General features: G+C 30.1%; 1 protein-coding gene and 1 long non-coding RNA gene across 2 annotated transcripts in view; one reads left to right on the top strand and one right to left on the bottom strand.

The window, feature by feature from the left end:
• Positions 1-2,327: 2,327 nt before the first annotated feature.
• LOC115890300 (ADAMTS-like protein 3) overlaps positions 2,328-17,616 on the bottom strand; it is a 1,070,176-nt gene continuing 1,054,887 nt past the window's right edge. Inside the window, exons 24-28 of the mRNA XM_030910476.1 lie at positions 14,277-14,512; positions 14,051-14,217; positions 10,816-10,964; positions 5,354-5,507; positions 2,328-3,540 (exon numbers count right to left, since the gene is read on the bottom strand). Coding sequence (XP_030766336.1) covers positions 3,413-3,540; positions 5,354-5,507; positions 10,816-10,964; positions 14,051-14,217; positions 14,277-14,512 — 834 coding nt within the window. The 3' untranslated portion in view covers positions 2,328-3,412. The remainder of the gene's footprint in view (positions 3,541-5,353; positions 5,508-10,815; positions 10,965-14,050; positions 14,218-14,276; positions 14,513-17,616) is intronic.
• LOC115890321 lies at positions 6,262-7,906 on the top strand. Its single transcript, XR_004051622.1, has 4 exons — positions 6,262-6,406; positions 6,482-6,640; positions 6,925-7,026; positions 7,321-7,906. It is a non-coding gene; the product is annotated as an uncharacterized LOC115890321 (long non-coding RNA).

Raw genomic sequence — 17,616 nt, 5'->3', positions numbered from 1 at the left:
AAAGCTCTTGAGATTTTTCAGTAATTAAAGCTGCGTCCATAACATTTTATATTACTTTCAATGAAGACCATTTTTTAGTAAGTGGTTTAAAAGTTTTACTCAATGTACAATTTATTTATAATCAAAAATTCAGTTGTTTATATAGAATATGTCAAATAGAATATGTTTATAAACTTTTTAATTTAGTTGAATACGGAATAATATATCATTAAAAAACCAAACAGCAATATAAAAAATTGTACTATTAACAAAACTCTTTTTATTAACTACATTTTATAAAATTTGATTGAGTCGGCCAAGAAAAAAGTTATTACGTATGTGATTGCTCCAAACAAATAGAGATTTATATGATAAAAGTTAAGTAGTATTTATATATATTTTTAGTGTGCTTTAGAAAGAATATTTGTCAAATATCTATGAAACAATTTTTTTAAATTTTTATATTTTCTATTTCTTGAGCCGCTCAATAGCCACTTCTAAACCATATTTCCTATTATATTAAATTTATTCAAGCTGCCCTGTTTCTTGGAACTTATTTACAATAAACGTTTATTCATATTTTGTCACTATACTTATAATTAAATGATCTACAAAAATCAAATCTACTATGCAACAATTTATTTATAATCTGCTAAAAGTTGGTTTAATATTTTAAATAAAAAAGTACCTTTTTTCTAAATATCAGTTTAAATGGAATGTGGAACATACCTAAACTTAACAAGCGTATTTCAACAATGTTTTCGGGGTCTCTATAAATATATTATTACCTATAATTTTATTTTATGAGGCTTATAACTAAATACAAGCAAATAATATGATAAACACAAACAAACAGCAAGCTTATATACAAGAATTTTATGAAGTAACTTATTAATTTGTATAAAAAATATTTTTAGTAGAGTATATTAAATAAAAAAGAGACACTAAAATGAAGAGTATATCGTTGATTGAAAGAATTGGGAAGATACGCAACCTAATGGGCAAATTCGTAACAAAGCTCATTTGATTTCCCCGTACGTCTTATTTCCCCTTAAGTGTTGTACGGTGGAGCACTCCTGGAGTACTCATTCTGCGGCCAACGCATAAAACACTCATTTTCTCTAATTCGGCTAGCGAAGGCATATTGAAGACGGTGTGGAACTGAAAGCGACAGTGTTGCCATATTAAAGCTTGTAATATCTGTAATTCATTTGACGAAAATATCTTTGAATGAAAAATCCGCGTTTATACAGGGTGGTCCGAACTATATTCCGGAAACTTCGGCAGCATATTCTGCATATAAAAATAAGTAAAAAAGTTCGTATACATGTATGTCCCAAAAATGCTTAGTTTCGGAGATACAAGGTGTAGAAATTTCATTTTTATTTCGATTTTATCCAAATAATTTATGAAGTAACTTCAATATTTGGATGAAAATTAGTTTCTGGGGGTTTTTCAACATGAAAAATTTGATTTTGATGTCAATATGACTCCTATTTGTAGGGGACACCAACTACATGAATATTAACTGTTTTGAAAAGTAATAACTTTTCGTCCGTACCTGTATAAAACTACTAAGTGAAAAAATATACGTTTATATACATTTCCGTGACTTTCTACGTAAAAAATGTCTCTTGGTAAAAATCGCTACGAGCAACCGTTCTCAAGATATTTAAAATGTAAAGAGTCAATATATGCCATTATTGACAAAAAATAAACACGTTTAGTAGATAATTATTTGACTGAAATAATAAATTTGGGAAATTTTTATCTTTTTAAATTAATAATAATTTTTCTGCAAAAATGATGATAAAACAGTTTCTGGTGAACTTTTGACACAAAAACATTTCAAATTTATGATTTCAGTCTAATAATTATTTAGTCAACATGTTTAATTTATGTCAATGATGACAGGTATTCATAATTTCGATTCCAAGTATCTCAAGAACCATTACTCGTACTGACTTTTACTGAGAGACCTTTTTTACGTAAAAAACGTTGTAAATGTATATTTTTTACTCAGTAGTTTTATACAGGTACGGACGAAAAATTATTACGCTTCAAACCAGTTGAAAAATATGTACGTGGCGCCCTTTACAAGTAGGAGTCATATTGACATCAAAATCAAATTTCTCATATCAAAAAACTCCTAAACACCAATTTTCATCCAAATATTAACGTTATTTCAGAAATTATTTGGAAAAAATTGAAATAAAAATGAAACTTCTACACCCTGTATCTCTGAAACTAAGCATTTTAATATATATATTTATACCAACATTTTTACTTATTTTTATCTGCAGAATATGCTGCCGAAGTTTCCGGAATACAGTTCGGACCACCCTGTATATTGAAAATTTATTCGTGTTAAACATAGAATAAACAACAAAAATATTTTTTTTATAAGTACTGAATATTTCGTATGATAGAAAAAAGTCGTTAGTTGGCTTGGAAATGACGACTAATTGACATATATCATAATATTTTACGTAATATGAAATAACAGCAATCTTCATTTCCAAGCCAACGCTGACGCCGTTCTTTATTTAATCATATAATATTATATTAAATTGTTAAAAAATAGAAAATCGGTATTATTAACGCACTGTACCAAAAATCCGTAAATCTACGGCTTACTTAGTAGTTCTGGCATTACTGTCTCCGGCAACCAATCACTCTGTCGACTGAAAGCAGAACTACGGTACAGAATTCTTTTTCCGTTGCGCTGTAAACAACTCTCAGCGCGCAGCGGCGCAGAGCTAAACTAAATCTCGGAATGCTCAGACAGGCTGACGAAGGGCTGACGGTTAGCGCCAGCTACATCTCGGATTGGAGGTTTTGTGCCACGAAATCGCCCATAAGGTTTCGCATCTTCTCATTTCTTCAATCGGTGGTATTATGAAGTAAAAGGGAACAAAATTAATGGTTTTATGAAATGATACTATTAACTTTAAAATATAATGTAATACTACATGTAATAACGTAACATAATAGTGTATTACATGTAATTTAATTATAATAATAACCTTATATAAAAAAATTAAAGCAAATTAGACAAAATTCTGAAAAGTTATAAGTTACCTTTAAAAACCCTCTGTATATAGTGTAATAGAAATAATAAATTATGTCAGTCTTAAATATTTGGAGTTATTCAGCATATTTATTTTGCTTAAATTATTTCAATTTTGTTTTCATAGTGATAAACAAAATCGCAAATAGGTAATAAATAATAATACTTGCAACGTTTTATTATATATGTATATCTAGTAAACAATTAATACAAATGGTCAAATATACTCTTTTCTTGTCGATTCTTCATAACTCCTTATTGCTAAATCAACATTTAGGATCGATCCACACTGATTGATATTTATAGTTTTTTGTTATTCTTTAAACAGAATTTTAACTTTAGCCTATTTTATGCAGTTCAAATTTAAACTTTTTGTTGTTCTAATTTACTTTGACACGTCTGACAACATTGTTGTTTGTATCTTACAATTTCGCACATGTTCAGAGATTTGACGTTGGAACAGAACATCGAATGGTCCTTGCATTCTTCTTCTGAAAATATTAAAATAGCAAGATGAAATAACCAATACGGAATATAAACTTTATATCCAGAATACAGTTAAAAAGAAAAGTGCCGAATAAAAGCAGAATATATTTCTTATTGTACATGCATAAATGTAATCTAACCTTCATTTAAATTACACTTTTTCTATTTATTGTGCAACTAGCGCATTAAATCTTAGAGGCTTGATAGCCAGGCTGAGCGTGCATTAGAAGTTTCTAAAAAAATACAATGCAGATTATTGTTTTACAACGAGATATATCGATTGAAAATATTTTCAATATGGCGGCACTTCCGGAAATATCGGAAGTTGACAGCAACTTTCTTATTTTAAATGGGTATCCCCATTTTTTATTACATACTTAAATTCCTTGTCAAATTTGATGAATTCTTATATCAAACCTCTATACATAACATTAACCGTTTTTGAGAAAAAAATACTGTCTGTCAAAAAAAATTTCTATAGCAAAAACGTCAAATTTAGTGATTACCACAGTCACTTTAACATAAAGAGAAGACATGTAGTTTTCTATTTCAAATTTTTTTTTGAATGTTATATAATATTGGCCGTAGCTGTCATGAAATTGAGCGATTAAAAAATTATCATAAATCGTTTTTTTAAATGAATACAAACTTTTTTATTTCACTAGTGAAAAGGTTTTTTAATTTGTTACTTTCTGATTATACATATTCCCGAGCATATTCCTATACCTAAAATAAATCGTTTTTATGTTATTTAAGATTTAGTTTTAAAGCGTATATATTTCTAATTTCAACCAGTAGCCTATGCCTTTAAAGTCAAGCGATGTGAAACAATATATCTGGCATGTCATATTGTTAAAATTTAAAAAAAAATCAGTATTGATCGTAATTTTCGAGCCAAATTTGCGCCTTTTTTTTCGATCACACGGTATATTATTAATAATGTCCACTATTAGATATCAATAAAGAGCGAAAATACGACATATATTTTTATAATGCAAAATTTTTAGCAGGCTATATTTATAATATACGAAATTGGAATAATTAGGAATTAATTCTGACAGAAGGAAATAAATTGTCTGGTTGTTAGGTTAGGTTATTAAAAAATGTCAAAGGAAGCTAGAAAAAAATCAAGAAAAATATACACTTTACAAGTAAATCTTAAATAACTTAAACATTAATTATTTTAGGTATCAGAGGTATCACAACATGTATAATCAAAAAGTAACGAATTACTAGTTAACTTTTCACTAGTGAAATAAAAAAGGTGGGTTTCCATTTGAAAGAAAATGACTTGTGATAATTTTTTAATTGCTCAATTTTATGACAGCTACGTGTGTCATAAATTACATGTACATGACATTCGAACAATTTAATTTTTGAAATAGATAGCCATATGTCTTCCCTTTATGTCACAGTGGCTACGGTAATCACTAAATTTGACTTTAGTTTGGAATATAGAAATCTTTTTGACAGGCAGATTTTTGCCTCCAAAAATATGAAGTATTTTTTTATCGAAAATGGGACATAGGAAGTCCCATGTAAATTTTGAAAAAGCTAAATATTATCTTCCCAGATAATTTTATGCAAAAGTTATAAAGACTTTTTTGAAGAGGCGTTAAAGTTCAGTTTCGAAATCAGTATTTAAATGTTATTTGTAAAAACCGATCTTCAAATTAGTATTTATAATATGGTCCAGAGAAAGCTACAATTAAAATACCGACAAAAATATGATTTTTTTACATTCTTTTTTGATACGGTATACAGTTAACTTTATATTTGTTAAAATACTTTAGGTATATTCAATAAAAATCTATGTACCTGAGATGACATTACATGGTGTTCCTCTACACATTTTTTTCGTAGGTGGCCTTGGAATGTTCTTGCAAGCATTGCCAGCCGGTTTTTTAGTACCAAACCATACGCACTGAAGGATACGGAACTTTTCACCAGTACTATCGCAAGTGGCTGTACACTGAAAATTTTGGAATTATTAAGATTGAAGCTTCATTCAGAACCTTGCAATTAGTGGAATAAATTAGTGGTTTCAATTAGGGTAGAAGTTTGTTCACTTATTTTTAATGTAAGCATTCAGAACGTCATAATTAGTGGTAGTAATTTTCAATTAGTCGAAAAAGTTAACAAACTTTTGACTTTTCCACTAATTATACTTCAAAATTTGCGAGGAATGTCATTTTGACCTTTGATTATCATCTGTACAAGAAAAAATTTTGGTTAGAAATCAAAAGTTTATTGATTAAAAAAAAATATTATGCTTTCTCTATGGATACAACCAGGGGGGTGACAGTGAAATAGGAAAATTGGAAACAGTCATTAGTGTCATTCTTGTCATTCTCCTCACGACAAGTATGGCCGCCTAGACAAGGACAGCATTGTTTTTGTCTAACTATTGTCTAACTTCACAGTTTAGAATTGACAGATTTCAGTTTCAGAGACAACTTCAGATTTGTCGCGCTTAAGGCGAAAATATTTAGGCAGTTCAAATCAAATCAAGTCAGTTCTAATCAAATAATATGTACCGTCAAAAATCGATAAAAGTTTTACTGGAATTTTAGTGATTATTTAAACTTTTTATTAAAAACAATGATGGAATCAGGCCGTAAACCCTTTCATAAGTATGTTGTTCCGATGCCGGATTTGTTTTCCAAAAGACATACATTCTAGAAGAACGATCCTACATTATTTCAAAAGTGATATCAAGTGCGAAATCTTAAAATGGAAAATACAACACAGCAAGATATTTAAAAAATTTATAGAGTTTGTGATTTACATTTTTGTAATCAAGATCGTACCTGGAATAAAAAGAGGTTTAGAAGTTAATTCTAAAGTTTTTATATACACCAGTTCATATGGGTAAGTATATGCATTTAGATAAATAAAGAACGTTTTCAGATATTTTGATCTAATAAAATTAAAATAATCTTTTAGATGATCAACCTACTGGTAATTTGGTGTCCGGTGATGTCGATCCAGGTACAAACCCTGTATTTAAAGACAAACATTTGTTGTAGAACTTGTTGGTGGACCACTTTCTCGTTGGTATTAGCCATGTACTGTTACCTGAGATAAAAGCAGTAACTGAAAAGGGTAGGTACCTACACCGTAGGCCAAATTAATGTCGCAAAATATTCAGTAATGAAGATGAACATTATTTTTAAAAAATATCATATCAACTTTATAACAAAAAATATTTTAATTGAGCTGTAAATAAACAAGATATAGCACTGGCTACTTTAATTTGGCAGAGAGTGATTCAATTATTAGATATTCCAAAGTTTATTAAAAATGTTAATATGTATTACGAATCCAAACTGAATTTGGTTTATTAAAATTATCGTTTTAGATTTTTTAAATTGTATCTATCATTTTAGAGAAAGGATCAGATAATCCAAATCAGGAATCTTCCAGAGTGCAGATGATGCAGTTTTTGTGAGTGAGGTATAAGATCTGTCTCTTGTTTACAACCAAGTTAGGTAAGAATTAAAAAATATAATAAGTGGAGCATACTACTCAAAAATGTAAATTTGCTTTATTAGCAATTGTTTTTGAATCCTGCTTATTTTTAAAAGGCATATAAACACCATAATTATTTCTTATGAAAAATAATGCTTGTGTTAACTTAAAGACTAAGATAAAAAGTTCATAGCCAATTTCTGTTGAGATTTTAGAGCCCTTCAACGGCATCAACTTTTAATTTTTTCCTCCTATAAACCATACTCGAGGTTTTTTTGATGTGTCACATAATTATACATATTTATTTGTTTCAGATCTCAAGCATAGCAAAGGAATCGTCCAACCTGTGAATTCAGTTTAATTACTGAGATCAAGGATGATGAAACATTCATTATGATTACACAGAGCTACAAAGAGTTATGTTGAGAATCCAAATTATCATAATGAATTGAGACGAGACAACGCCTGGGTGGAAATTGAGGAAAAATGTAGATAAAAGGCATTTTTATATTAACGTTATGAATCCAATATTTTTAGCAAATCGTCACATAGATAATATTTCTCTACGCATAATACTAAAATTAAAAAGGTCAGGTTAAAACAACTTTAATTATCCATCGCGTGCGAAAAACAGTGCTTCGCATGACTTCGGCTTCGGCGGGCTTCGCTGAAGTGCTCATCATGCTTTAAACTTTTGCGAAGCGCCAAAATGTCATTGGATTAATTGCATGTATTTTGATTCTTCGCGTTACTTCGCTTTAATCCATGGGTCTGCATTTTTATACATAGATACCATTGATCCAATTCACATTTTTTCGCCGCGCTTCGAATAAGTTCGCGACAAAACTTGGTTAGTTGTATTTTATATTATTTAATATTATTGTATTGATTTATAATTATTATTGTATTTATATGAACAAGTTAAGTATAGCAGTGCCGTGCGAGCCTTCGCCTGAAGAAAAAATTTTATTTATTGTATAATTTGTATTATTTACTTTTTGAATAAAGTTATTACTAATAATAATTATTCAACATATCCACACACACACACACACAGTTAATTATTTTTATTTTATTAACTATAGCTGTTTTTTCTATCTATTTCATATTTTTTGATGAGGATAAGTTAATTCTAAATGAAACGTCACCTGTTTGAGAACAATACGATATAATGGAGCGATGTCGTATTTAGAGTAACTTATTCTTATTAAAAAAATAGGAAATAGAAAAAAAAAAATATCTATTTTCTGTACAAAAAAAATAAATTACGTTCGAAGAATTGATAATAGATGGCGCTAGAGTGGACGCAACAATATAGTTACCTGTAGTTAAAATGTAAAGTTTCCTGTAAAATAAAATCAAATTGTATCATAAGTTGTGTAACGACCCGATGCATGGCGCCACAGAATTCTCCAACAGACGGTATCATTTCAGTTTCCTATATATTTTAGTTTGTATATGATTTTAATTGTGTATTTTAGACATTGTGAATGATCGTAAGTATAAAGTATAAAAATTGAAACTACTAATTTATTCCACTAATTGTGAATGAAGCTTGAGTTCCTAAGGAATAGTCTAAGAGCTAGCAACGTTTTCGAGAAAGTATTTTAAGACGTCTGGCTCTTTGATATATCTTTTATTATGCTTTCTGGAACAGCGTGCAGGCCGTCTGGCTGCCGATACACGTTGCGTTTACTATTGCGCATCCAAAAAAGATCCTCTATTTTTTACTTAGCGGTTTAAATTCTAGTATTGAATAAAAACCGAGCATGTCTCCATTAGCCCGGGGCGTAGAGCTTTTACCTATGAAGCGAAGGTCAGAGGTTCGATTCCGGCTGAGGTTGCAACTTTTTTTATTTTTTTTTTGCGTTTATATTCTGATAGTAAAGTATTAAATATTTGTTTTTTTTTTATCACCAGAACGGACAGCGTTTATGGGTTTATGATCCCTAGTGTATATAAGTAGAATTTGATACTTTCATTTGTTTTGAAGGATTATTGTGGTAATTAATTATTAGATAGGTTTAGGATGGTCTGGCTGCCGCGCCGGTAGGTGGCGTTCACTACTGCGCATCACATGGGTACAGGGTGTCTCATTTTCGTGCGTTTTGGGATATCTGGGATTTCTCGTTTATGAGTGGAGATACAATGATGCGTTTTTTTTTTCACATTACTTGGCTAGTTTTTTATGTAACTAAATATTTTACCCCTAGATTTGTGCATTTTCTATACATTAACATTAATCAATCTTGTTTAGAAAGTATTATTATTTTATTTAATTTAATTCAACCAGATAATTTTGTTTTTCATCGTTATCTTAACAAACTGAACTGAAAATAAACTTGTGTAGCTTTTAGATAACAATCTGTTAAAAAAAGTATTATTAAAATAATAAACAACAGCTGAAAAAAAATTTGAAGAAAGACAGGCAGAAATTACCTTAATAAAGCATTAAAATGTTAATTTTTATATATTATGTTGAAATCTTTAAAATAAAATTATAAACGAGAAATCCCAAAAAACGCACAAAAATGGGATACTCTGTACACATGTGATGTGCAGTAATGAACGCAACCTACCGGCGCGGCAGCCAGACCATCCTAAACCTGCCTAATAATTAATTACCACAATAATCCTTCAAAACAAATGAAAGTATCAAATTCTACTTATACCCACTACGGATCATAAACCCATAAGGGCCATCCGTTTTGGTGATAAAAAAGCAAATATTTAATACTTTACTATCAGAATATAAACGAAAAAAAAAATAAAAAAGTTACACTCCCAGCCGGTATCGAACCACTGACCTTCGGCGAAAGCTCTACGCGCCGAGCTAAAGGAGACTTGCTCGATTTTTATTCAATACTAGAATTTAAAGCGCTAAGTAAAAAATAGAGGATCTTCTTTGGATGCGCAGTAGTAAACGCAACGGGTATCGGCAGCCAGATGGGCCGCATGCTGTTCCAGAGAGCATAATAAAAGATATATCAGAGCCAGACGTCTTAAAATACTTGTTTTCCCGACGTTGCTAGCTCTCGTACTAGAAAGTATAGTTTTATAGTTTTATACAGGGTGAGTCTTAAATAAGTGCACATATTTTCAGTGCTGGTAGTTCTCGATAAAATAAACATATTTTCTCTTTACCGTTTTTCAAATAGTCCAAAATAACCGAGTAATTTTACTTTCAAAATTTAGAAAAAAACATTTTTTTTTGCTTAAATTTTGAGAACAATTGGATCTTTTCTGAGTTTTCTTTCTTGTAAATTCAATCTATTACCTATTTTGCCTTATTATCGAGCATTTATGTTTTTTAACTTAAAACTAAAAAAATTTCCTAAAATTCGTTTTGTTCGCGAAAAAACTCATAGACATGTTTCTAGGGCCGAAATATATTACCCCTCAAAATATTTGCACTTATTTAAGACTCACCCTGTCTTGAGAAATATTTAGACGTTTGATGAAGAACAGATTATTTAAAAAAGGAAATTTTCGCAAATCTAAAATTTGCCAACTTTCATGAAATATAGGACATAGTAGACAATAAGAATTAAAAATTATAATGAAAGAATCGATAGCCTCCAGACTAAGGGAGAAGGTTAATACTACGCTCAACACAAAAACATGAAAAACAATAAAAATCAGTTCAAATTAAAAAAAAAAATTATAAAACAAAAAATATCTGATTGTCATCTGATTTATAGCGTTTCTTGTTTCTTAATAGATATTTTTATTGTGGTAAACGAACTAACAAACTATAAAACAAAAGAAAAAAATCAAATGTATTGATATCGGAATTAATAAGATTATACCTCTGACCAGCTGCCAACTTTCCATTTTCCGACGCACTTTGCGTTGTAGCACTCCTGGCGCTGTCCGGGTTTTTGATGCGGGTCGCATCTATTCATATCAACCGTGATATTGCCCTTCAGCTGACATGTTACCGCTCGCTTTTGCATCGCTAAAATAACATATATATTTTAGAAGGAAAGTCAATGAGGGAATTTCAAATATTTCGTTCTAAAAGATAAAGAAAAACAGACGGATTTTCTATATTTAATGAAAAATAGTATGCGTTTGCAATAAAAAATTGGTTAATAGAAAGTCGGGTTTCGTAGAATATTTAAATTATATCTACAATGCCTTTAGAAATCTAATACAGCTGCTGGTTAAAGATCGCTTCGCATATGTTTAATCCTCATTTTACAAAATAAATTAAAATATAAAAATATTATTTCATAGATACAACACAATCGAAATAGCAACGGTTTTATTTACATTTCACAATTGGTATACGTATGATTATCACTTTATTATAAAGTTCCTTCTAAAGGAAAACCTTTCTAAGGAGGTTATTGATAAGTATGGTAATTATTTAAAGATATTCACACAAGAAATTTCCATTTTTTAATGCGAAAAGATTTTGAGAAAAAGTCGATAATATTAAAATTTTCAGTTCAAATCGAAAAATGACAACAAATATCATTTATATGTCTACTTATTATATACAGCTTCGCACAAGTTTAAAGCCCAATTCACACAGTAAATAAAAAAAAAATCTTTTCGATACCTATCAGATCAAGATAGAGTAAACGCCACGAATGTTTGGGAGTGATTCATCGCTTGATGAAATTAGAATCGACATGCGCGCTATCATTTTCACATTAAAAACGTAAATTTTTACCGCAGACGTAGGTGTTTAAAGCCCAGTCTAATCATCTGCCTGCGCTCCTTCTACTTATTCTCAAATATTAGCGCGATTGACAAAGACGATACTATATCGCGTTTCTTTGATTGATTCGTTTTTATGCGTCAGTCTATTGGTGTGCTTGCAGTGCGACCAATGGGGCATTCCATTTTATATTTATAACCAAATATATGTTTTGACAAGACTTTGAGAGTTAAAACAACAAATTACAACAGATTACATATTGATTATTATATGACTTGAAACACCACGGCACTGGAATTAAGTTTTATGTGACCTTGAACAGATTAGTTCACATGGTAGCGACCGATGAATCACTCCCAAACATTCGTGGCGTTTACTATATATAATTATTACTTCATATAGTGATAGAGTAAACGCCACGAATGTTTGGGAGTGATTCATCGCTTCATGAAGTTAGAATCGACACGCGCGCTATCATTTTTACATTAAAAACGTAAATTTTTACCGCAGATGTAGGTTTTTAAAGGCCCGGTCTAATCATCTGCCTGCGCTCCTCCTACTTATTCTAAAATGTTAGCGTGATTGACAAAGACGATACTATATCGCGTTTCTTTGATTGATTTGTTTTTGTGCGTCAGTCCATTGGCGTGCTTGCAGTGCGACCAATGGGACATTCCATTTTATATTTATAACCAAATATATGTTTTGACAAGACTTTGACAGTTAAAACAACAAATTACAACAGATTATATATTGATTATTATATTACTTGAAAGACCACGGCACTGGAATTAAGTTTTATGTGACCTTGAACAGATTAGTTCACATGGTAGCGACATGAATCACTCCCAAACATTCGTGGCGTTTACTATACGTTCATACAGTCAAATAAAATAAAATAAGAATAAAATAAAAAAATCAGAAATTCCTTTTGTCCATGTAGAAAGAAATTCTTATTTGTCGATGTTCATACAGCCAAATAAAATAAAATAAGAAATACAGGTTTGTCCGAACTGTATCCCTGAAACTTCAGCAGCATATTCTGCACATACAAATAAGTAAAAAAGTTGTTTTGAAGAGTACGGAAGAAAAGTTATTATTAGTACTAAACTAATACTAAAGATACTAATTTTAATCCAAATACAGAATTTAGTTCAGAAATTATTAGGGAAAAATCGAAAAAAAAAATAAATTTCTACACCCTGTATCTCTAAAACGAAGCATTTTAGGACATAAGTTTATACGAACTTTTTTACTTATTTTTATGAGCAGAACATGTCGCCGAAGTTTCCGGAATATAGTTCGGACCACCTTGTATATTTGCCCGTGCGCAGTACTATAAAGCTGGATAAAAAAGTTAGGTTTAATGATTGATTATAGAAATTTTACTATTTTTTACTAAAATTTATACTTATGTAAGATTACAAAAAAATAAATCTAAACTAAATATTTGGAGGTTAGAATTAAGCATGAGCCGTTTTCACATAAAATAAAATAAAAGATAACCAACTCTTATTTTATTTGTTATATTATTTGGCTGTATGAGTGCGTGTACAGGTATCCCATACATCTTTCCTATTTTATTTTATTTGGTTGCATGAACCTGCCATAACTACCGAAATAACAACGGCTCATTTAGGTTTCACAACTTGCATATAAATGATTGTCATTTTACTAAAAAGTACATGTTTGAAACACGTACAGCGTTATTCATCGGTACAGCAATGAGCCAGGCTCAACCGACTCGTGTTTTTGGCAAACATTTGTTGTCATATACTTACCATATTGTGAGAGTGGTTTATTTGTGCAATTATTTATCAATCGTCGTGTTCCCATTCTTTGTCGGTAAAAATTGTTCGAGTCAAAAGGAGTCAATTATTATTATTGCATAATTGACTCAACAAAATTATGTACAAGTTGTACAATTATACAATATTAATATTATTATTACTAACCAAGTGTAGACTTGTCTATACTTGTCGAGACGCTCAAACGAATACACACATAATTTTACTGTTATTGCCACTAAACTGTTTACTTGGTAAAGAATTATATAATAATGTTCGTGCTAAAATGAACAGGTCGTGTGAGCGCCAAGCTCGCCATGGCTATTTACAAAGTTGGTACATATATACTAGCCAAATACGTAAATATTGATGTATTTGCTAAGTAAAGAGTTGTCTGGGCCTGGCATAAAAAGGTGATTGACAAATGTGGTAATTAATTGAAGATATTTATACAAATAATTTTCAATTTTTTTCGAGAAGATGATTCGATAATATTAAAATTTTCAAATCGAAAAATGAAATGACAAATATCATTTATATGTCTACTATTTATTTTTAAAAGTACAAACAATGCATGCTGATATTTACCTTTGTGCAACGCAAAGCACTTTGATGTTTCGCACGAGCTCCATTTTGAAAATGTCCATCGAGGACATTCCTCGCATTTTCTTTTAGTGTTAGAAGAGGGAATGTTCGCATCTTCACAAAAATTATTTTCGACCTCATGAGTAACGTTGTAGAATTTTACTACACATCTATAAAGAAAAAAGTATACTACACCCACTTGTTTAAATATTTAAGATAATTTTTTTACTTGACAGTTCTTGTTTGAAAGTCATTTTCATCGCATCTAGGCAAACATTTAGTCCAATTGCCGACTAACCATTCAAATTTGACATTCTCTCTATTGCCTCTCCCTAAGACAAATTCGCTGTTATCATCAGACATAGTATGTGGTATAGAGCCGTCGGTGGCCGGGATTTGATCTTGGGTTTCTGGAAATGTAACCATCTGGTATCCTCTGACATTTCGCGGTTGGTATCCGAGGATCTGGAATTGCCAGAAGTCCTACTCATCTTATTAATATTGGAGTTACTGTGCCAGAGTATTTATAGTGGATTTATAAAAAAAAAAGAAAACGTAAATCATAAACTTAAGAATTATGACAAAAAAAGAAAATGTAAACCATAAATTTAAAAATTATGACAACAAAAAAATCCAAAAGTTTAAATATAAAGTGTATGCTTTTTTGGATTACATAAATTAAATAAATAGCAAATATTTAAAAAATACAGGTTGATTAGTTATCAAACTTTATCAAAAAAAAAATCTACCATCAAAAATAGTTTTGAAAAAAAACAGTGGAAAAAACATTAAAAAGTTCTCTACAAATATCTATACAGGGTGTCTTTTAAATATTTGTATTTATTTTAATGGGTGGTAGACCTGAACGAAAGAATCATATTTTCTATTTGCCATTTTTATCAAAATCTGCAATAATTTTTAAGATTTATTCTGTCTGTTAAGTTAAAAATAACTGCAAAAATCTGTTAGTGCGTGTTAAAAAATAAGTATAGTGCCTTTTTCTTAAATTATTAGTAATGTAACTGATATAATTAAAATTAATTATCATAATTTATTATGTAGAAAATTAAAATTGCTGTAAATTTATAATACACAAATAGGAAGAAACTAACTTTCGATCAGGAGAATGAATCTCCGTCACTGATAAGTTTTCTTTTTATTTCCTGGAAAATGTAACGGAAAAATATAAATATTTCAATAATTTTCTATACCCCAAGAAAATGCATGACTACTACTTAAATATTTTCAGGAATAAACGTGCGGTACTATTTTTTAAGTTTCTCCAAAAATATCAACAAAAATGTTAGATTTCCACATTTATTTGCAAAAAAATTTGGCTAAAATATTGCCATGGTTCTGTGGTCGAACTATACAGGTATATATTTCGCGGAGGCTCCAAGAAGAATGACAGTTTGTATTGAAATAAAATTTTGTGAGTATATGTATGTTAATTTAGAGTATTTAAAAATATAGAGAATTCTACAGTGTCCCCAAAAAAAGTTACACATCAGGTTGTGTTTTTTTAATGGAAAACCCTATATATTAATTGATTTTCAGATTTTGGGTAAAAAATAAAGGTGAGTTTCATTAAAGAAGCCTAAAATGTAAGGATTTTGACATATTTCACATTTTGTGAAAATGAAGAATAAATTTTAAATTTCTGAATAATAGCTAAGTTGTTAAGATCTTTTCATGTTAATAGGAATACGTTAAATTCTACTTCGAAAACCAGCCACAATAATTTCTTTCATGTTGTCAACAATACTTGGTCGAGTTTTGTAAACACACTGTCTTTAACGCATCCCCATAAACAAAGTCCGGAGTAGATAAATCAGGAGAATTTAAGTATTTTATTAATCGGCAGTCATCAACTAATAGAATCATATCATTTCTCTTTGATTTTTGAGTTTCTTTGATTTTCGGCAAATTTCTAAGATTTTTGACACAAAATGATAACTAGTTGTTAAAAATGAACTAATTTGACAGCTATGTTGAAGTAACGTCAGTCATATCACAACCACCTATATTTTGTCAAATTATAAAGAACTTTTAACTACATATTAGGCTATATGTAAATTCCCATAGGTAAATTCCAATTTAGGTATATTTTATTAAAATTTCTTCATTTTTAGAAAATGTTAAATATGTCAAAAACCTTACATTTTAATCATATACCTCACTAATAAAACTCACTTTTATTTTTCTTCCAAAATCCGAAAATCAATTAATATATAGGGTGTTCCATTTTTTCCAACAACTTTGATGTGTAACTTTTTTTGGGGACACCATATGTTCACAAAATTTCATTTCAATACAAACTGTCGTCCTCCTTGGAGCCTCCGCTTCGTATGAGAGGCGCCGCCCTGTATTAGTACGTTTTGGGTTAAGTTAGGAAGCTAAGCTTCGACTTTGCTATTTGTGATTTTTTTATAAACTTCGCAATAAAGTCTTTTTTATTATTAAAAAATGTCTATACCCATATGGCGAATTCATCTCTCCAAAAAAAAAATTCTATATGAGTATATTCGCCACTGCATAAAAATCTACAAAATAAAATAGTTATTTTTTGTAAACACTGCTGCGTTAAACCAACGGATAAACAAATTTGCCTAACAAACAAAAAATACTTAACGTTTCGGAAAGTTTATTTCTTTCAGTCGTCGGAAGAAAAACAAGGAATAAAGAAAAAAAAACTGTTTAAAATATTTAAATGCAACTATTCGAGAACGCTTTAGTTTTTTTTTAAAAACAGATACCATTTACAAAAAACCGTTACTTTCTGTATACAGATTGTTAATTTGTTTATTACTCGCGGCAAGAGCTTTATGGCTGAAATGTTGCAATCTCGGCCCGCTCGTCGATAGACGACGCGACAGGACGAGTCGGCAGAAAACCCTATAAGTGCATGCGTTCTCAATAGGCAGTGTTGCCACTCTGTTCCCCTATAAGTATCTGTCCAATTAACAATCTGTATATTTCTGTGTTGTTGAATCATCACAAAGATCATCAACCGTTTTTGTAGACGTATGTGTTATGGTATTTTGTAGACGTATGTGCTATGTTACTATATCAATAGTTGCGCTTAAATATTTTAAATATATTTTTTTCTTTATCCTTTTTATTTATTTGCTTGCGACGACGACGGAAAGAGATAAACTTTCCGAACCGTTAAACATTTTTTTGTTCGTTAGGCAAATTAGTTTATCAGTAAACCTGTTGATAATTAGTCTCCGTTGGATTAACGCAGCAGAGTTTACAAAAAATAACTATTTTATTTTGTAGATTTTCTTGCAGTGGCGAAATACCCATATAGGATTTTTTTATTATTATTATTATTATCAGTTAAAATACCTGCACTATTTAAGAGACTCCCTGTATAATTATATACTCTAAAAACGCACAGTATGTTATAAATTCTACGCAGTTGTTTCGTTTATATGGTTGACTATTTCTATAGCTCTTATCACGTAAACATTTCATCATAAAAAAAAATAAAAATATTCGAATGCAACACGCTAATGGCGCAGTAAGATTGAAGTTAGTAAAAGAAGTAATACCAACTCGCACCA

The sequence above is a fragment of the Sitophilus oryzae genome, unplaced genomic scaffold, assembly GCF_002938485.1.
Source record: "Sitophilus oryzae breed Bouriz unplaced genomic scaffold, Soryzae_2.0 scaffold_860_pilon_pilon, whole genome shotgun sequence".
Lineage (NCBI taxonomy): Eukaryota > Metazoa > Arthropoda > Insecta > Coleoptera > Curculionidae > Sitophilus > Sitophilus oryzae.
The sequence above is the reverse complement of the archived record's forward strand: the minus strand, read 5'-3'. Positions and strand labels throughout refer to the sequence as shown.